We start from the raw sequence: 21,684 nt of genomic DNA on the forward strand, positions 1-21,684 counted from the left end.
TTTGAATACAATAACCATTCCTCTTTTAAAAAGTATTTGACTTGTTAAATTGATTTCTATGCACATTAAGAAATTAACTTTTCAAATATTTAAGGTCGTCCAAAAAAAAAAATGTTGTCTTTATAAAAATGTAAAAAAATGCTTGGTGTAAATGAAGTGCAATATAATTAAGAACCAGTAATTATTGTGTAATAACATCAAACCTGAATGTTCCTCTTCTGTTTCATCATCACCCATAACACCAGCATCAGAACCACTTCCTGTAACACAGAGAGAAGTTTAAACAAGGAAAAAAACAATGTTGTGAGAGTATTTTCCATTACTTTTGATATTTAAAGGTGTTTGGGGGATATTATGGGGGGAGGGAGCTGGAAAAAATGAGTGTTTGTGTGTATGTGTTAAGTGATAAATCATGTCTTTTTTTAAATGTGTTTACATTTGATGTTTGGTATTGGCACATGAACAGAAAGCCATTTACTTTTATGATTTTGAGGTAGTGAAAGTTGTGAAATTACATAAACTTGAATATATATTTAACTATGTCTATATAGTATTTAATATTTTAAATAAATTTGGTGAAATCAAATGTCACGGCAAGATATACATTGTAAATATGATATATAACCTATTTTTCCTTTCAATCCTTGTGAGAACTGTTCTAATGTTATATGATTGAGATTTTGTCGTCTGCTGTCTTGTTGTGGCATCCTAATATGACTTCTGTCACTTTCTGAACTGAAAAACAAAGTTAAAATAAGGTTAAATTTAGTTATAACATTGTATAGTCAAATAAGTGAACTGATGTTAGATTATATTATATGGGACTTACTTTAATGAGTCTACCAGTACATCAAGAGTAACATCAGGTGGAATATCAGGCGTGTCTTCAGAATCACTGCTAAACATCCTATCTTTTGTCTGATTGCCTGAAAAGATAAAATGAAAACATCATGAAATAATACTGTAACTTAAAAGAATAATTTTAACTGACTTTGTGTGCTTTTCAGTTGGGGCCACTGCAGGGGTAAATTTATTAAAATTCTAAAATGACATGCTTTTCTTGCTTTGTGAATAAACCCATGCTCTCAATCCAATAATATAGGGTTATTGCATGAATATTGAGGAATATTGTCCCGAGTAGAATTATATATTGCACAAGCTTGCAAGTACAATATTTGTTCTACGAGGGACAATATTCCCCAATATTCATGCAATAACACTTTTATTGTATAGCAATACAATATTTGAAAGTAAAAATTGGTTTCAACTAAGATTTTGTCGTTGATGACGTCATGAATTTTGAAATTTATTGCACGCTATCGTTTCGTTACTTTCTCATGTTTCTGTAGGAAATATTATATTGCAATGCAATAAAATTTGTTTGCACATGCGTACATCATCTACTGCAGAATAAGTTTTATATATACCAAGCTATTTACAAGTTAACATTTTAAACGATGAATTCACAGGAAATATGTTAATTGGTAAGGCGTTGTGTATATGTTTGGTAAGTTACCAATGGTAACATTATTCAAAAGTGGCCTGGTGATTTTTTATCCAATAAAAAACCAGTGGGAGTGTGGTTCTAGCCCGCTGCTTAATGCGCACAAGAAAAGCAATCCAGTTGGGAAAATGGCACATCAGATATGACAAATAGTTATTTTTCTGAATTGAGTGACTCGGGTTTCTCTTAGGCACATACCATTTGATTTTTTGGGGGCCTGTGAATTTTTTTGAAAAAATAATTACAGCTCTGATTTGTCATAAAAATTCTCTTTACAAAAAGATTTTTCACAACAAAATTGTATTGCAACAAAATTTAATAGACCACTTTTGAGTTCGATGCATTTCCGTCAAAAACTCTGGTTTTAGTGAACATCATTCATCCGTTTAGGGGCATCGTCACTTCCATTCCAATGTTGAGAGAGTGGTTAAAAAATTATAATACATTGTACTATATTGCACGCTTTATTTGGCAAACTAAATCCTCATAGTTGACAATCAGCACTACTGTCATTAGGGAATGGTGATTAAGTACTTACAAAACAAAAATTATTTCTAGTTTATCCTGCACAATGACGATCACCAAGAAGCTTGATGAATTTAAAACACTTCCAAACTATTAAATGAAGCACATGTTGTTAGTAATTTATTTATTACGACTGTAATGTGTTGCAATTTGAAATTGACATATTTGACCTAGATACGACAACCATTCATGCTAGCTGTTCAAAACTCCTTCCTCTGAAAAATCACATTGCCAGTCGTTTGATTGTTAACAAACAAAAAGGGAGGTTCAGTGAAGAGCCTTCACAAACTCGCTACACTTCTACACATTGGACATAGAAATAACCTTAATTGTCCTAATCAGAATCGAAATAATTGATGCAAGCTTAAGCCATACTTCATTGAAGTTTTAACATGAGTAGGCATTATATTCGTGTTATTTAAGCCCCACTTTTGCTCGGGCAAAAAAAATCACGAATATAATGCATATCCAAGTTAAAACTACAATAAACTATAGCTTGCATCAATTATTTCTTTAATATTGAATTGTAAAGATTTTGTATTACACAAGCAACAAGTCATTCAATTATAAATATCCAAAATACCACAGAGAACGAAACTATTTCTGCTATGTGTTTTCAATGAATTTTTTAAATGTTTGTAGTCATTCTTACAACATCTTTTCCTTGGTTGTGACAACACTGCCCTAACAAATTCAATACATTTATTTGTAAAACATGGAAAATGTTAATATGAGAAGAAATCTGTCATTTTTGTCTGTAAAGAGTCCTAGAAGTCAATGATCAAATGATGATTGTTGAAAACTGTATTCATTTTAGATAAACTTTAACCCAAGACAGTAAGATTGCAATGTCGCCTCCTTGCAAGAGACACAAAAATAATCTCCTTTTTCATTGTTTTTTTTTGTTTGGAAAAGTCTACCCTGACAATACAACATACATTTTTTTTCAAATAATACTATTTTAATTTATGTTTGTCTGTTGTTTTGAAAAGGATTATATTTGGTTGACATAATATCTTGTGTAAAGTCAAGTCCATGTAAATGACCATATGCTAATGGCTTCCCATGAATCACATGACTATGTCACATGATCTCACCAGCGGTCAGGTTATGCATCCCTTGTGTGAACTGCTGTAGAGTGATATGATGTTGGTTTTGTCTTTCTTTCTGTGAAATTGTTATTGAGCCAGTGTCTTCATTATGTCTGAAATTGAAAAATAGAATATTTCACACATGCTTTCAAAATCCAAAAGATATAAAATTTATCTTGGTGAATATTTCTTAAGTTAACACACTGCGACACAAAATGATTGGTTGGATGGTTTTCAAGTTAATACACAAAAGGATTAGTAGAATAACCCTCAAGTTATCAAGTTAACAAACAAATGGATTTGGAGGTGCCCATCTTTTTAAAAGTAAAGGGCTCACCAAGAATCATTGAACCATATCATACATTTTTTAGATCAACATCAAAAAGATACAAGCCATGCAAAATCACCATATATTCAAAAACAAAGGTAAACTTTTTGCACAATTTGACAGAAATAACTATTATTACATTGGTTGCAATGAATTATTGTGATTTCCTAGTGAATTAAAAACAGATAATTTCACATGTAATATAAACTTGTGTTGTCAAGAAAATGTTGATGATATTGCATCAAAATGCAAATTGTGAATGCGTAGAAAACAATATAATTCCATGCATATTCTCCTTTATTTCCATTAAAAAATTCATTGTAATAAAAAGAATATATAATCAAAGAATTCAAATATTGAATAATATTTAACTTAAAACTGTACAACACTCATAAAAAATCTTGCTTTATGCACATTCATGAATTAATGTGCTGTTAGGTTAGTTGTTGAATATTTTCCTATATATTTGAATTCTACCATTAGTTATTCTATAGATTTAAAAATTTTCTTTGGAACTACTAGATTTGAAGTCTTGACAGTCTTTTAAAAAAGACTAGAGGCAACATTTATACTGTCAGAGAACTATGAATACTTCCCTCTACTATTTACATTGGTGAATGAGTGACATGAAGAGTTTCATTAGGCAGTATGATATCTGATTCACTATCCATCTCACTCATATTCACTGCCAGCTACTACATTTGTACTTACATTGGTGAATGAGTGACATGAAGAGTTTCATTAGGCAGGATGATATCTGACTCACTATCCAGCTCTACTAGTTAAATAGGTGAATGAGTGACATGAAGAGTTTCATTAGGCAGTATGATATCTGATTCACTATCCAACTCTACTAGTTAAATAGGTGAATGAGTGACATGAAGGGTTTCATTAGGCAGTATGATATCCGATTCACTATCCAGCTCTACTTCTTTCATTGGTGAATGAGTGACATGAAGAGTTTCATTAGGCAGGATGATATCTGACTCACTATCCAGCTCTACTTCTTTCATTGGTGAATGAGTGACATGAAGGGTTTCATTAGGCAGGATGACATCTGATTCACTATCCAGCTCACTCTCATTCATTGCCCTCTACTACATTTGTACTTACATATGATAGGTGAATGAGTGACATGAAGAGTTTCATTAGGCAGTATGATATCTGATTCACTATCCAACTCTACTAGTTAAATAGGTGAATGAGTGACATGAAGAGTTTCATTAGGCAGGATGATATCTGATCCACTATCCAGCTCTACTACTTACAGTGGTGAATGAGTGACATGAAGGGTTTCATTAGGCAGTATGATATCCGATTCACTATCCAGCTTTACTTCTTTCATAGGTGAATGAGTGACATGAAGGGTTTCATTAGGCAGGATGATATCTGATTCACTATCCAGCTCGCTCTCATTCATTGCCCATTACTACATTTGTACTTACATATGATAGGTGAATGAGTGACATGAAGAGTTTCATTAGGCAGTATGATATCTGATTCACTATCCAACTCTACTAGTTAAATAGGTGAATGAGTGACATGAAGAGTTTCATTAGGCAGGATGATATCTGATCCACTATCCAGCTCTACTACTTACAGTGGTGAATGAGTGACATGAAGGGTTTCATTAGGCAGTATGATATCCGATTCACTATCCAGCTCTACTTCTTTCATTGGTGAATGAGTGACATGAAGGGTTTCATTAGGCAGGATGATATCTGATTCACTATCCAACTCTACTACTTACATTGGTGAATGAGTGACATGAAGAGTTTCATTAGGCAGGATGATATCTGATCCACTATCCAGCTCTACTACTTACAGTGGTGAATGAGTGACATGAAGAGTTTCATTAGGCAGTATGATATCCGATTCACTATCCAGCTCTACTACTTACATTGGTGAATGAGTGACATGAAGAGTTTCATTAGGCAGTATGATATCCGATTCACTATCCAGCTCTACTTCTTTCATTGGTGAATGAGTGACATGAAGAGTTTCATTAGGCAGGATGATATCTGACTCACTATCCAGCTCTACTTCTTTCATTGGTGAATGAGTGACATGAAGGGTTTCATTAGGCAGGATGACATCTGATTCACTATCCAGCTCGCTCTCATTCATTGCCCTCTACTACATTTGTACTTACATATGATAGGTGAATGAGTGACATGAAGAGTTTCATTAGGCAGTATAATATCTGATTCACTATCCAACTCTACTAGTTAAATAGGTGAATGAGTGACATGAAGAGTTTCATTAGGCAGGATGATATCTGATTCACTATCCAGCTCTACTACTTACATTGGTGAATGAGTGACATGAAGAGTTTCATTAGGCAGTATGATATCCGATTCACTATCCAGCTCTACTTCTTTCATTGGTGAATGAGTGACATGAAGAGTTTCATTAGGCAGGATGATATCTGACTCACTATCCAGCTCTACTTCTTTCATTGGTGAATGAGTGACATGAAGGGTTTCATTAGGCAGGATGACATCTGATTCACTATCCAGCTCGCTCTCATTCATTGCCCTCTACTACATTTGTACTTACATATGATAGGTGAATGAGTGACATGAAGAGTTTCATTAGGCAGTATAATATCTGATTCACTATCCAACTCTACTAGTTAAATAGGTGAATGAGTGACATGAAGAGTTTCATTAGGCAGGATGATATCTGATCCACTATCCAGCTCTACTACTTACAGTGGTGAATGAGTGACATGAAGGGTTTCATTAGGCAGTATGATATCCGATTCACTATCCAGCTCTACTTCTTTCATAGGTGAATGAGTGACATGAAGGGTTTCATTAGGCAGGATGATATCTGATTCACTATCCAGCTCGCTCTCATTCATTGCCCATTACTACATTTGTACTTACATATGATAGGTGAATGAGTGACATGAAGAGTTTCATTAGGCAGTATGATATCTGATTCACTATCCAACTCTACTAGTTAAATAGGTGAATGAGTGACATGAAGAGTTTCATTAGGCAGGATGATATCTGATCCACTATCCAGCTCTACTACTTACAGTGGTGAATGAGTGACATGAAGGGTTTCATTAGGCAGTATGATATCCGATTCACTATCCAGCTCTACTTCTTTCATTGGTGAATGAGTGACATGAAGGGTTTCATTAGGCAGGATGATATCTGATTCACTATCCAACTCTACTACTTACATTGGTGAATGAGTGACATGAAGAGTTTCATTAGGCAGGATGATATCTGATCCACTATCCAGCTCTACTACTTACAGTGGTGAATGAGTGACATGAAGAGTTTCATTAGGCAGTATGATATCTGATTCACTATCCAGCTCTACTACTTACATTGGTGAATGAGTGACATGAAGAGTTTCATTAGGCAGGATGATATCTGATTCACTATCCAGCTCTACTTCTTTCATTGGTGAATGAGTGACATGAAGGGTTTCATTAGGCAGGATGATATCTGATTAACTATCCAGCTCTACTACTTACATTGGTGAATGAGTGACATGAAGAGTTTCATAAGCAAGGATGATATCTGATTCACTATCCAGCTCTACTTCTTACAGTGGTGAATGAGTGACATGAAGGGTTTCATTAGGCAGTATGATATCCGATTCACTATCCAGCTCTACTTCTTTCATTGGTGAATGAGTGACATGAAGGGTTTCATTAGGCAGGATGATATCTGATTCACTATCCAGCTCGCTCTCATTCATTGCCCTCTACTACATTTGTACTTACATATGATAGGTGAATGCATATGAGTGACATGAAGAGTTTCATTAGGCAGTATGATATCTGATTCACTATCCAGCTCTACTACTTACATTGGTGAATGAGTGACATGAAGAGTTTCATTAGGCAGTATGATATCTGATTCACTATCCAGCTCTACTTCTTAAATTGGTGAATGAGTGACATGAAGAGTTTCATTAGGCAGGATGATATCTGATTCACTATCCAGCTCTACTACTTACATTGGTGAATGAGTGACATGAAGAGTTTCATTAGGCAGGATAATATCTGATTCACTATCCAGCTCTACTACTTACATTACATTGGTGAATGAGTAACATGAAGAGTTTCATTAGGCAGGATGATATCTGATTTCCTATCCAGCTAACTCTCATTCACTGGCCTCTACTAAATTTATACTTACATTGGTGAATGAGTGACATGAAGAGTTTCATTAAGCAGTATGATATCTGATTCACTTTCCAGCTCTACTACTTACATAGGTGACTGAGTGAAATGAAGAGTTTCATTAGGCAGGATGATATCTGATTCACTTTCCAGCTCTACTACTTACATAGGTGAATGAGTGACATGAAGGGTTTCATTAGGAAGGATTCTACTACTTACATTGGTGAATGAGTGACATGAAGAGTTTCATTAGGCAGGATGATATCTGATTCACTATCCAGCTCGCTCTCATTCACTGCCCTCTGGACAGGTGTCTCCTCTGGTGCTAAAAATAACATGTATCTTTATGTGACAACAATTCATCATCTGATATATGTTACAATGTTATTTTCATTCGTAATACTGAGAACTATAAAAATGTTTGTAAAGTTTTTAGTAGCTTGATTTTAGTTAATGCTGTGATACAAATTCAATGGTTGGATAGATGAAGTTTAGTCATGCTTCCATAATTGATTGATTGATAGTTATTGCTACAAAAAAATTTATGTTTATTTTGTCAAATGTTTCTGTTTGTTGACTGTCATGGTCTTGATTGATGTTGATTCTGCATAATTCTTTACAAGGTCACAAGTTAAATGTATTATTTTCCAAAATTTTTATAGTAATTAGTCACTGCACTTTTTCACCAAACAATAATGTTTATGTTGGTTTACATGTGCTGTCATAGTTTATATCACATTGGAAGAATGACTGTAGACATACTTCATTTAAATTGATTACGACACCATGCCATTTCAGCCAATTGATCAATTAAAAAATTCTCTGGATAAAGTGTATTAATCGCATTTAAAAAATTACCATTATTAATAAATCCTTCCAATGCTGTTCTTGGTGTAATAACATCATCTCGAACATCTGACTGAATAACTGGAGTAAAAGTTTTGGACCGTCTACGTAATACACGAACAAATGGCGTCTGTGTCTTGTGATCATGCATATAAGATTCAATCTGAAAAATAAAGCAATAATAATAAAAGGTTGATATACTGTATGACTTTAAAAAAATCAGAGACTAGTGCATAAACAGACAATAATGAAAATTCACATCCACAAAGTTATTGTAGTTGACCTATCTATGATAATTGTAGAAACATTAGTTTCATGGTTTTGTCTCTAAATTCCCTTTCGTGGGTATTTACTATTTATTATTTGTGGATTTTAGTTATGTTAAATTAATATTCTGTGTAGGATAAAACATTTTGAGGTTTTAACTCTGTTGATGATATGATATCTACTCACAAAAAAAGTATGGGTAATCATATAATTAATATATACCTCACCAAAAATTGGTGTTTTTTATTCTATTTTTTATTTTAATATTTGCCTACATGTATCAGTAGTTGCTTTGAACAGTTTGAATGATTTTTTCAAGCATGTTTCAGTAGAACATGTCAGTTTATGCAATTTATTTATTATTCCTGCATATGTTCCATTAGTAATAAATGTAGTATGAAAAATAAATTATTCAAGTTCATAACTTCGTCCGTAAAAGTCTGTTTCAGTAATACATATACAATGCACATGTAAATAGCAGTTATCACATCAAAACAAAACTCGAAATAAAGTGATCAACATTGTATGATTGAGTGTCTGAAAACTCCTTTTAACAGCTACATGTAAACTTAGAAGACTTTCAAAGGGAAAATGTTTCATGACAGTCATTATTTTCTAAAAAATAGACATCATATGATTTGGTTTTACAGTAAATATGTTCACAGTTACAAAAGTAGTATTCTTTTGATCATGTTGATGAAAGATGTTTTGTGGATGTTAGCTATTTATAAGGTTAACAGGCAGACAGTTTACCATTGATCTTGGTGTTTGTTTGTGGATGCTAGCTATAAGGTTAACAGACAGACAGTTTACCATTGATCTTGGTGTTTGTTTGTGGATGCTAGCTATAAGGTTAACAGACAGACAGTTTACCATTGATCTTGGTGTTTGTTTGTGGATGCTAGCTATAAGGTTAACAGACAGTTTACCATTGATCTAGGTGTTTGTTTGTGGATGCTAGCTATAAGGTTAACAGACAGACAGTTTACCATTGATCTTGGTGTTTGTTTGTGGATGCTAGCTATAAGAGTTAACAGACAGACAGTTTACCATTGATCTTGGTGTTTGTTTGTGGATGCTAGCTATAAGGTTAACAGACAGACAGTTTACAATTGATTTTTGTGTTTGTTTGAGGATGCTAGCTATAAGAGTTAACAGACAGACAGTTTACCATTGATCTAGGTGTTTGTTTGTGGATGCTAGCTATAAGGTTAACAGACAGACAGTTTACCATTGATCTAGGTGTTTGTTTGTGGATGCTAGCTATAAGGTTAACAGACAGACAGTTTACCATTGATCTTGGTGTTTGTTTGTGGATGCTAGCTATAAGGTTAACAGACAGACAGTTTACCATTGATCTTGGTGTTTGTTTGTGGATGCTAGCTATAAGGTTAACAGACAGACAGTTTACCATTGATCTTGGTGTTTGTTTGTGGATGCTAGCTATAAGGTTAACAGACAGTTTACCATTGATCTAGGTGTTTGTTTGTGGATGCTAGCTATAAGGTTAACAGACAGACAGTTTACCATTGATCTTGGTGTTTGTTTGTGGATGCTAGCTATAAGAGTTAACAGACAGACAGTTTACCATTGATCTTGGTGTTTGTTTGTGGATGCTAGCTATAAGGTTAACAGACAGACAGTTTACAATTGATTTTTGTGTTTGTTTGTGGATGCTAGCTATAAGAGTTAACAGACAGACAGTTTACCATTGATCTAGGTGTTTGTTTGTGGATGCTAGCTATAAGGTTAACAGACAGACAGTTTACCATTGATCTCTGTGTTTGTTTGTGGATGCAAGCTATAAGGTCAACAGACAGACAGTTTACCATTGATCTTGGTGTTTGTTTGTGGATGCTAGCTATAAGAGTTAACAGACAGACAGTTTACCATTGATCTAGATGTTTGTTTGTGGATGCTAGCTATAAGAGTTAACAGACAGACAGTTTACCATTGATCTTGGTGTTTGTTTCACAGCTAGAGAGGATCGTCTTCTCTTTTTCTGGTTAGGAACAGTTTCATTGAAATGTCTGTCTTCTGGAGATCTTGTTCTAGCTCTTGTCCTCTTTACAGGAGCTGTAGTTGGAACATTTTCAATGAATGCTTGCAACATTGACCTTGGTGTGTCCTTTTTAGCCATTCTTTTATGAAATAATGATAAAAATTAATAAGATTTAAAATGATGTCAAAGATCAAATTCCTACCAATATGATTTTTTATTACATATACATTGTATATTATGTATGAAGACATTACTTTGACATAAAAGCTAAAATAGTTTTTCTTTTAAAAATTGTGACTTGGATAGAGCGGTCTCATTAGCACTCATACCAGTAACCACATCTTCTTCACAAACCTTTTGATAATCTAAACTTATTGATATAATACAGTGCAATTATTATTATATTTTGTTCTTACTTAATTTAATAATTAAGACTTCTAACAACAGATAACAACTTAGAAAATTTCAATCTTTACAGGGCCGCCAAGTCTCATGCATTTAGCGGGAGATTCACGCATGTTCATGTTTTTTCTCTTTGATATTTTCAATTTTGGCTGAATCTCACGCATTTGCTTCATGAAAAGTTGGCTGAACTGTCTTTAGCTATGCAATGTAGACTTGTTTTCTGTGACAGTGAAATCTCCAAGTCTAATCATATATAATTTACAATAATACCTGGAGGCTTGCTACAGCTGGCCCCTAAACAAAAATTTATACCAGTTCAGTGATAATGGACATCATACTAAACTCCGAAATATTCCCAGGATACTTAAAATTAAAAATCATACCAAGCAAAGGCCAGGGGCAGGGGCTCACGACAAAGAAAAGTGGTGGGTTAACTTACCTCTGCATCTAACTCTTATGGTTTTATCCAAAACATAGATTGACAAAGACATTATCATTAAGAAAAAAAACTATGGTATATGGCCAAAACGACCAAGGACGAGGTGGTGAAATTTATGACAAAACAACATATGTCGGATAGAACTGGTTTTTGGCCGAAGCCTCGAAAGAGATTTAAACAGACTATCCATTGAACGATTTGTTTAGAGGTTTATGTGTTGTATAAATCGTTATTTACCTCGATCTTTTAGTTTTATTTGATTTGGTTACTTTTATCGACGTATCTGCTTCATATAGGATTATTCAGGTGGAGTATTTGTAAACATTCAAAACTTCCGCCAATATTTCTGGTTTCCGGTAATTGTAATAAAAAAACGCGTCAAAATGACCGACACAGCAACGAAAATAACACTCTTTTAAAATGCATTTAAGAAATTATTCGTACAAATATAAAAGTTAAATAAAAAAATCCTATTACTTTAACTTTAGATTTAAAAAAAAAGGATTACTCTATTTTGTTTAGAGTAAATAACGATAAAGTATTAATTGAAAGTACAAATTTTATAATCAACACTTTATCGGGCTCAACTAGACGGCGCCATCTACTGGAGCAGCATCGGCATGGCTTACAACCCTCAATTTAACGACATAGGTTCACAGTTCGTTCAGGCATATTATCAGGCTTATGAAGCAGCAGCTAACCCAGAGGATAGAGCTGTAAAATTAGCCGGATTTTATCATGTAAGGGAGTGTATACTTAAATGAGTGGAATTTCTCTCTGACTGTGGGTCTTTCACCACAATTTGAAACCTAAACAATCTTAATTTTGTTTATTTTCTGTCAAATCATGGGAGTTATAGGCAGGTGTACGAAGGTTCCATCAATAACTATTTTGCAAAATTAAAACTACAGCAAAATGATATTGAATCTTGTAATCAATCCGAAATTAATGTGTCCACTTTCATGCAAGTTTACAGTTTTGTGACTATAATTCTGCAATAACATCACATTAAAGACTGATTAATTGATGTCATTGGTAACAGTGATTAAACTCTGGTCAACTGTTGTTACTCTTTCCGGAAAAAAAACCTGGATGTTCCTATATCTACACCTACATAATTTAGTCTGAATAACTACAGTATCACTATCGTTTTAAAGAAACAGCAATACCCCTGTCATATCCTAACCAATTCATGATATATTACAACAAGTGCTATAATGTATAATCTTTTACAAATTTAGAGATAAAATTCTCAGCATTTTTAATGTAAAAGAGTAAATAAATTACAAAGTATCCTGAATGTAGGGCAACTCATAAGGCAACTAGAACCATTTATAATAGCTGGGGAACCGTAGATCTTAGATCCTTTTCTTATGTTTTTACTATTTGCGGACCATAGAGCTACCTATTTTTCCTATTTCAAAACGTTCGGAATTGGGTCGCACTTATTTCTCAAAAAATTATTGTTTATAATTCCTACTGGTTACAATGCCATATAAAATTAAAACAACATTTACTGTTCTGCAATTAATTATATATATATATAATGACATTCTATTTAATTTCAGGACACTTGTTTTTTTACATTTGAAGATTTTGCAGCACAAGGCAAAGAAGCTATACTTAATAAGATAAAGGTAATTTTTATGATCAATTTTTTTCAAATATAAAGATTTGAAGTTTAAATACTGTTTAAATAGACCTTTCATGTCAGTATACCATTGCTATAAACAGAAAGATTTGATTTACCTCACTTTAGTCTTAAGTAGATATAAGAAGATGTGGTATGAGTGGCTATTGAGTGCCAATGAGACAACTCTCTATCCAAGTCACAATTTTTACAAGTAAACAATTATTTATATGTGTCAGATGAAAAAAGATTCATTAGCATGATTAGGATCTGAATACCAGTACTGGTTTATTTTGAGTTGAGAAGATGTATACTGTATTGCAATCTATAACAATTCCAATAAGAAAACTAATGGTCTCATTTATTTACATTTGACAATGTTTGATAAGATCAAAATCAGTGTTGAAATAAATGCAAAACGTGAAACCTCAAGAACAGTTTGACAGAGCTAATACCACATTACATTAGGTCAAGTGTGGTTTTGTCGAGCCTTCGACTTTAGTTGAAAAAAGCGAGACTAAGCGATCCTACATTCCGTCGTCGTCGGCGGCGGTGGCGTCCACAAATATTCACTCTGTGGTTAAAGTTTTTGAAATTTTAATAACTTTCTTAAACTATACTGAATTTCTACCAAACTTTGACAGAAGCTTGTTTATGATCATAAGAAAGTATCCAGAAGTAAATTTTGTAAAAATAAAATTCCATTTTTTCAGTATTTTACTTATAAATGGACTTAGTTTTTCTGCGAGGAAACATTACATTCACTGTCATGTCTGTGGTTAAAGTTTTTAAAATTGTAATAACTTTCATAAACTATCCTTGATTTGTACCAAACTTGGACAGAAGCTTGTTTATGATCATAAGATAGTATCAAGAAGTAAATTTTGTAAAAATAAATTTCCACTTTTCCGTATTTTACTTATAAATGGACTTAGTTTTTTTGCCAGAAACAAAACATTCACTCTGTGGTTTAAGTTTTAAAATTTTTTATAATGTTCTTAAACTATCCTGGATTTCTACCAAAGTTAGACAAAAGCTTGTTTCTGATCAGAAGATATTATTCAGAAGTAAATTTTGTAAAAAAAAATTCACTTTTTCCGTAATTTACTTTTACTTATAAATGGACTTAGTTTTTCTGCAAGGAAACATTACATACAGTCTGCAGTTAAATTTATAAAACATTTATTAGATTCATAAACTATCCTGGATTTTTTTTACCAAACTTGGAAGCTTCTTTCAATCAAAAGACAGTCATTGACAGTATCGAGAGGGAAATTTTTATTGATGTTTTTCCTCATTTTTGTTGAGTCTGCGATTAACAGCAAAAGTAGGCGAGACACTGGGTTCCCTGGAACCCTTACAAATTTTTTATTAAAAATGTTTATTGACTAAATGAGTATATTGGGAAATTGTCTATTTCTCACATTTAGACTATTTGATTTGCTTGTGAGTCTATTGTACATACATAGATTTATTAATGTTTGTATTAGGCAGATTTTACAGTATTGTGTTCTGTCTCCTACTTTCATGTTGCTAATGTGACGGAGACAAAAATGAGTAACGTTAGCGACATTTGGACATGTCACATGAGCAACAACATCTTTAAAAGTTAAAATGTATGCACACAGTGATGTTTAATATATGCCTGGAGTAATAAAATTGTACAGTCTGGTTTAGAATTTCTAAATATACAGAATGTCATTTGCAGGTGTACTTTATATCAAATGAATACACAAGAAACCAAAAAATTAGTAACGTTAGCGACATTTGGACATGTCACATGAGCAACAACATCTTTAAAAGTTAAAATGTATGCACACAGTGATGTTTAAAATATGCCTGGAGTAATAAAATTGTACAGTCTGGTTTAGAATTTCTAAATATACAGAATGTCATTTGCAGGTGTACTTTATATCAAATGAATACACAAGAAACCAATTCGTAATAGTAACATTAGCAACATCTACTATCATGACATTATGTTTTGTTGCGAACGTCTTTTTGATGGACGGAATACATTTAAGGTCCTCTTGTAACGATATTACATACAACTTACCTTTTTTGCTTCCCCATCATGTGAAGGAACTGACTCCGAATCTATTTCTGCAAAGGGCGATATCGTAACTCCTATACAGGAGAGTTACAGATATAAATATATGTTGCTCACGTGACACTGATTTGGACGGAAACCTCGAACAGTAACGTTCGCAAAAAATAAAACAGCCAATGATATTGATTCCTCAAGTCCTTTGACCCCCTTACTTCATCCAAATTTAATATGATTGCTATTTTCAATTATTTATAAAACCCGGGATAAAAATAACTACAATGGGCTGTCTGAGAACTAACAAGAAAATTGCGATCGTGACATACCACAATGGACGGAAAAGACGTGACGTTAGCAACAATATTATTAAATTACCTTTTTTAGCCTTTACCAATAAAAATCTGCCTTAAAGTTATGATTAAAACACAAAAGAAGACTTTTTATTAAAATATAAGTCCATGTTATTAGGCTCCACTTATAAATAATACTTCAAAATTCCACTCCAAATAAGCTGGATGTCAGTAAAGTAGGTCATGATGTCTATTCCATGTCCAATATTTTGAAATTGAAAACCCTCTAATTCTAACATAAAACACAAACACAGAGTAATTTTTATTTTTATTTACTCAGAAAGACACATTTTATTCAATAACATAATGCATTACTCCATTACACAGTCTGTTTCACAGTTTCAGCAATTGCTTTTTTGATGGATACAAAAAACAATAATTCCTTCTTATTGTAAAATCTGCCATTAGCATTCTTGAAATTATTTTTCCATTGATCAACAATTCAGATGATAAATGCATGCTGAAATTTCTGAATATCTTTAGATTTGTCTGACCTAATTACAATTATTTTCTATCTTTCAGAGTTTACCAATTACAAAAATAGCACATAATGTAACGAAGTGTGATTGTCAGCCGATGGCTGATGGAGGTGTTATAGTAGTGATTATAGGTCAACTTAAGGTAAGTGTCGATCAACACTGGGCGGAGCTAGTGTTATAGTAGTGATTATAGGTCAACTTAAGTGTCAATCAACACTGGGAGAAGCTAGTGTTTTAGGAGTGCAGTGTTCTCCCCAGGATTTTTCTAAGGCGCATAACTCTTTTTTTATAGTGAACTTTTGTGATCTGAATCAATCAGTCATAAATCATGACATGCAATATGAGTTGTAATCTTTTGTGTTGTGTGTTTAATAATGCAAAGTATTAATGAATTACAAGAATATATATGAAATAAATTGATTTAAACTAAAAAGTTATTTATATTCAGTCCATTAAAGATGTCAAAATAAAAATATTAATCTCTGTACTCTCTACTCCTTCTAGGGATTTTGTTTCAAGATAATGCTATTTTGTTGAACAGTCTGTTCTCAACTTTGTCTTTATCCTCTTTAGGGGTTAAAAACCCCTTCTCACAATAATTTTTGCTTATACCCCCTTTAACATTTCTAAGCCATGAAAACTCAGTCAGCCACTTGTCACTGAAACCAGAAACATGGTGCTTGCTTTTATCACTTGCTAAAACTTTAGCTCGGTTGGGATTAGAGGAAGCAATAATATCTGTGTATACTGACAGCTGAGTGTAGACGGATTGGAGGTGTATTTCCCTTTTCATTAGAAGTCATTGGCCTGAAAAAAACTTCTACTTTCATCATCTGCCTTTTGCTTAGAATTCACCCCTTTGTTATTTGCAGAGAGCATGTTCATTTAGAATTAATAAAATCGAATATGGTTAAGATATTTGATATACAACTTTTTAAAACAAAAATATTTTAATGAACAGCTGACCATTTTCCGTAGTTTGACATTTATTTACGCTTCTGTGTGCATTATTGTTAAAACCTATCTTTGGCAAGTAGATATATACGAAACTTCGTTAAAGTTAAGACCATTCAAAGTATTTACTGGTGACATTATACAGAATTAAGCTGCGACGATTCCGTACCCGTGTTGATTGTCACATATTTCCCGCACGGATTCACGATCGATGTTCAAAGATCATTTTATTTCTAAAAATATGACAGTTTGAGACCAAGTTACCTTGCAAGCAACATTTTTCACTTTCAATTAAAATAAATCACTTCTTGTTATCGTTAATCAAAGTTTATTTTAATTTTTTCAACTACAAATACTCTCATTCATAATTTTCATCGTAAATATCTTTTGCAATGTGTATTCAAATTTATCACGTGTATTGAACACGCTCATTGGTCGTGTTTAAATAGATTCTTCTTCTCGACCAATAAAAAAATTCGTTATTTAAATGGTCAAGTAATCACACACACAATGTGTAAATACAATGTATTTGCAATCTATTTCTTCAATTTCTGCACTAAAGTTTTAAAATTTTAAAATTTTCTTCTGAAAATATCTATCTTCTTGATGATCATTTACGCTATTACATGATAACAGAGTCCGATAAGGCTGAGATTAGCGTGGCTCAGGTAAAACTAATTATCAGATATTGCGTAACACTGACCGACCTCTCAGCGATGATCAGCAACTTGACAATTTTAACCAACATTTATTATGAAAATGTGAAAATATACACGGTGTGGGATCAAGTAGCAAGGGACAGCGGCCAATTAAGACGCTGCGGGATTTACGGAAATATTATGAAGGCGCTGCGGCACCGCAGCGTCATATCAGCCTGGGGAGAACACTGGAGTGGTTTATATCAAATGTAAAAATGACAATATTTCTGCTCAGTTGATATAACATTTTACCATCATGATGCACTTTTGGACTTCCCAGTTTTAAGAATGATAAGGTCAGACTGATTTTCATGAGTCCAGGATTCATTGATTAGCATAGACAGAAAGAACCCTGTAGATGTACACTATATCATGCTTCATCAGATAAATTGTAACTGTAATATGAAATTAAAGACTACAATGAGAAAAAAAATCAGCAATTTTGAAACATATAAAAAAAATTATTCTGGGACTTATTTAATTAATTATGTATAGTATGGATTAAGCTCATTTTTGAAGGCAGTATAGTGCCTTATAATTGTTATTTAACTTTCCTAGTCTCTGGTGGATTGTTGTCTCATTGACAATCCTACATCTCCTTATTTATATTTTGTATGAAATCAGAAGTCTTGCAACCATGCAAAAAAATAAATTATGAAAAATCATAATTTTAAACTCATATTATATAAATGGCAGAGCTATCTGTTTAGAAATGTTATTCACTTTATATAATTTATATTTCAGACAGACGATGATCCACCCATGCCCTATGCTCATACGTTTATTTTGAAAGCTGATTCGAATTCCTTTTTTATAGCACATGAATTTTTCCGATTGTGTGTACATAACTTTTAATAAATGACGTTCCATAGACAATGTATGATTGTCATATAAACCCAGGATTGTGACTGAAGAGCAGATACAGATGTAGACTTATTCCACATTATAGGCAAGCCTTGGAAGGATTTTTGGTGCACCTTTACTTATTCAGCAGTATTTGCATTAATGTTTTTTTTTTTTTTTATCATGTCTATATAACGTAAATGTAGTGCAAATTGCATCCAAATATAAATTTGTGTTCATTATTAAAAAATGATGTATGGTATATATAAATCATATAGTTAAGTCACTTCCAGTCAATGGGAATGTGAAATTGCTTTTGTATCCTCCATGCTAGAAAAGTGTTTATATTTTGTACACTGTTTAAAAGGATTTTTTGGTTGCTTTGCCTTACTTTTTGTCTTGTTTGTCATGCTGGACAGTATCTCAACAGTTTTATACTTCATGCCAATATATTATCTTCTAACTGTAGACAATGTATGTATGTAGATAATAGGTTTAAATTTTGATGGTCACATAATTTATTTTTTGAAAACTAAAAACTATCAAGAATGAATTAGTAAAACCATATCAGTAAGGTACTCTGTCATGTCACAGAAATAAAATAAGTATTCTGATCTAATTGTATTTATTGCAAAGTGTGGGTTACTTGGTACCAGTATTGTGTGTCTTGTCAATGATTAAAATAAACAATCAATGGAACAAACATATAAGTGTGTAAAAACAAGAAATATCATTTGTAGTGTAACATCATATTCGTGTAATATTTTTATTATATTTTTGAAAATAATAGTTTAATGTTCTAATGAAATTAAAAACAAATACAAATCAAAAATAGAAATATTTTAATATTGCTTTTGAGTAATGTCCAAAAGTGTTTTTTTATTCATTCTCTAAATCAAAGAATTTGAACCATAGGAGAATTGACCTATAAATTGAAAATGCTCTACAAAATATAGGTCACTTGTGAATCAGGTATAGCTGAATGAACAAAGCTTGCTGTAGTCATGGTTATGAAATCTTGTGATTTCTTAAGAATAATAGTTAAATTGAAAGTTGTAGGCCTTGTCATTCAATTCAGATGCCGTTTCAAGAGATTCATTTGATGCAAATTGTATTGAAACTAGTGTCCAATTTGTTAAGTAAGCTTGTACTTAACAAATACAAACTGAAATGAATTTCATGATGATGGTATAAACATGTTATTGTTGGCAAATAGTTATATTTATACAAATTCAATATTTAAGCAGAAAAAAAATGTGCCATCTCAAGATCTATTTTTAGATTTCTGCCATACTTTTAATGTTGTATAAATGAATTTCTATAAGGTACGAACTACTGAATCTCTCTCTTCTTCAATCTAACTCTAAAATTTTTGAATTATTAAAAAAAAAATGTCTGCAAAAAAGATTAAAAAATATATTTATAACATCATGACTGTCATTGTTTGTAAATACTGCAAAAAAATATATTAATAAAACAATTAACAATACAATATTGGACATAAGTCATACTTAATAGTGTTATGAGCACAAAGCCTGAATTGGCCATTATATCAACATAAATACTTGTCCATGAAGATAATTGTTTTATTGGCAATAAAATGATATTGCATATTTTTATACAAATAAATGTCCAAATATAAAAAAAATTAAATTATTTCACTAAAAGTTGTCACTTTACTGGCTTAAAAGTCAATAATGAAGATTACTTATCTGGAAAAAAAATGAAGTATTAAGTACCAAAACAAGGCTTAATGAATCTGTTTTATTGTTCACAAAATTGTCAAATTTTTATATTTAGATACACAGAATCCCAAAATAGTTTGCTCATGAATCACCATGATTGCTGATCTGCTGAATTTTTATTTACTTTCAAAATATATGTCTAGAGTTTAATTCCTTTATCTTTTGATGACATTCTTCAGCCTTTCATGTATGCTTTTGTCACTTTTTAATGAGTTTCAATATATATGTGTCCTTATAGATGCGTGTTGCCTCAAGATAATAAGAATAGCAATATTTGATATGAATTATCAAGATCACGATTTAAAAGTTGTTGATGATATAAGCTATGGGTGTCTCAATATAAAGTCTAATAACAATTACATGTTTACATGCAAAATTACATATTAAACTCTCATTTAAATTTATGAGGAGCTTTGCGATTGCCTTGTATAACAATATTACCATAATGTGTTAACAAATATAACAGATATATGCATGATCTACTGTATTTGATTAAGACAAAGGTGTTGAATATTCATTGTATGTATTAATATAGAACATGTGATGTAATCAAATGATTTGCAGTCTTGCAGAAAATTTATCATACATTTGTTTGTAAGCCATTTATATATATGTATATTTTAATATTTGGCAGAATGTAATTTTCAAAAAATGAACCCCAAAATAGAAAAAATGGAACGTTAGTAAGTGGAAATTCTTTACTCTTTGGGATTTATTTTACTTTAGCTTCAATTACGTTATAGCTATAAATGTCAACTGAGTCGTCAATGGCACAGACTTTGCTAACAGATTCAGAACTTTGAAAATGCATTTTTGAAACATATCTTGAAAGACATCATTGCATGTGACAGATATTTAATGTTGACTTGCTGCACCTGCTGGGTTTCTGCCTCATTAACAAATAAACATGTTAGTTTATCAATACATATAATGATATATTACAGCATGTAACATCTTAATGATCTGTATCTCAGAAATACCACAATGTAATGGAGTGTTGTTTCATATTTGTTATCATTGTATATTAATTGAATCATCTCTAATTTTGTATTAGGTTTAGCATTGAAAGAATATATAAAACAGTTTAAATCATTTATTCTTATATTTCTCAAAAAGCGAGACATAGGTATGTTGTTTCCTACAGTGGTTGCAGTGTCAACAATGTATTAGTTTGTGATTAGGTTTAGTTTATGGTGAACCACTATTAGTAGGTCAATGACATTTGGTATGCAGCTATATTTGCATAGGAACAATGGAGATTATTTGGCCCTGTTCCCTCAGTCATGGTCTATTGACTATGAAACTTTTGCCTAGTTAACAAGTATTTATAGTTTGGGATTAGATCAGGTTAAGATGAACTGCTAAGTAAATGATATTTGGT

The 21,684-nt window shown here is 32.3% G+C and overlaps 2 protein-coding genes across 4 annotated transcripts in view; one reads left to right on the forward strand and one right to left on the reverse strand.

Annotated features, from left to right (window-relative positions):
* Positions 1–11,934, reverse strand: part of LOC139523282 (centromere protein T-like) — a 34,093-nt gene extending 22,159 nt beyond the window's left edge. Inside the window, exons 1-8 of one of the 3 annotated variants that reach the window (XM_071317147.1) lie at positions 11,795–11,934; positions 10,663–10,852; positions 8,457–8,607; positions 7,818–7,923; positions 3,127–3,233; positions 830–926; positions 626–735; positions 204–260 (exon numbers count right to left, since the gene is read on the reverse strand). In XM_071317147.1, coding sequence (XP_071173248.1) covers positions 204–260; positions 626–735; positions 830–926; positions 3,127–3,233; positions 7,818–7,923; positions 8,457–8,607; positions 10,663–10,851 — 817 coding nt within the window. In that variant the 5' untranslated portion in view covers position 10,852; positions 11,795–11,934. Of the gene's footprint in view, positions 1–203; positions 261–625; positions 736–829; positions 927–3,126; positions 3,234–4,057; positions 4,133–7,817; positions 7,924–8,456; positions 8,608–10,662; positions 10,853–11,794 lie in introns of those variants that run through there. The other 2 variants (XM_071317148.1, XM_071317149.1) reach the window with 2 other exon arrangements.
* A 198-nt stretch (positions 11,935–12,132) lies between these two features.
* Positions 12,133–21,395, forward strand: LOC139523295 (nuclear transport factor 2-like). The gene is made up of 4 exons (XM_071317163.1): positions 12,133–12,297; positions 13,126–13,194; positions 16,107–16,205; positions 18,460–21,395. Exons 1-4 carry the CDS (start codon positions 12,178–12,180, stop codon positions 18,568–18,570), a joined length of 399 nt encoding a protein of 132 aa, XP_071173264.1. The 5' UTR covers positions 12,133–12,177; the 3' UTR covers positions 18,571–21,395.
* The last annotated feature ends 289 nt before the right edge of the window (positions 21,396–21,684 follow it).

This window comes from Mytilus edulis, chromosome 5 (genome assembly GCF_963676685.1).
Source record: "Mytilus edulis chromosome 5, xbMytEdul2.2, whole genome shotgun sequence".
Taxonomy (NCBI): Eukaryota; Metazoa; Mollusca; class Bivalvia; order Mytilida; family Mytilidae; genus Mytilus; species Mytilus edulis.

Coding starts and splice junctions, on each gene's coding strand:
- LOC139523295 (XM_071317163.1), top strand. CDS start 12,178: ATGGCTTACAACCCTCAATTTAACGACATAGGTTCACAGTTCGTTCAG. Junction 12,298..13,125: donor AATTAGCCGGATTTTATCAT/GTAAGGGAGTGT, acceptor ATTTAATTTCAG/GACACTTGTTTTTTTACATT. Junction 13,195..16,106: donor CTATACTTAATAAGATAAAG/GTAATTTTTATG, acceptor TCTATCTTTCAG/AGTTTACCAATTACAAAAAT.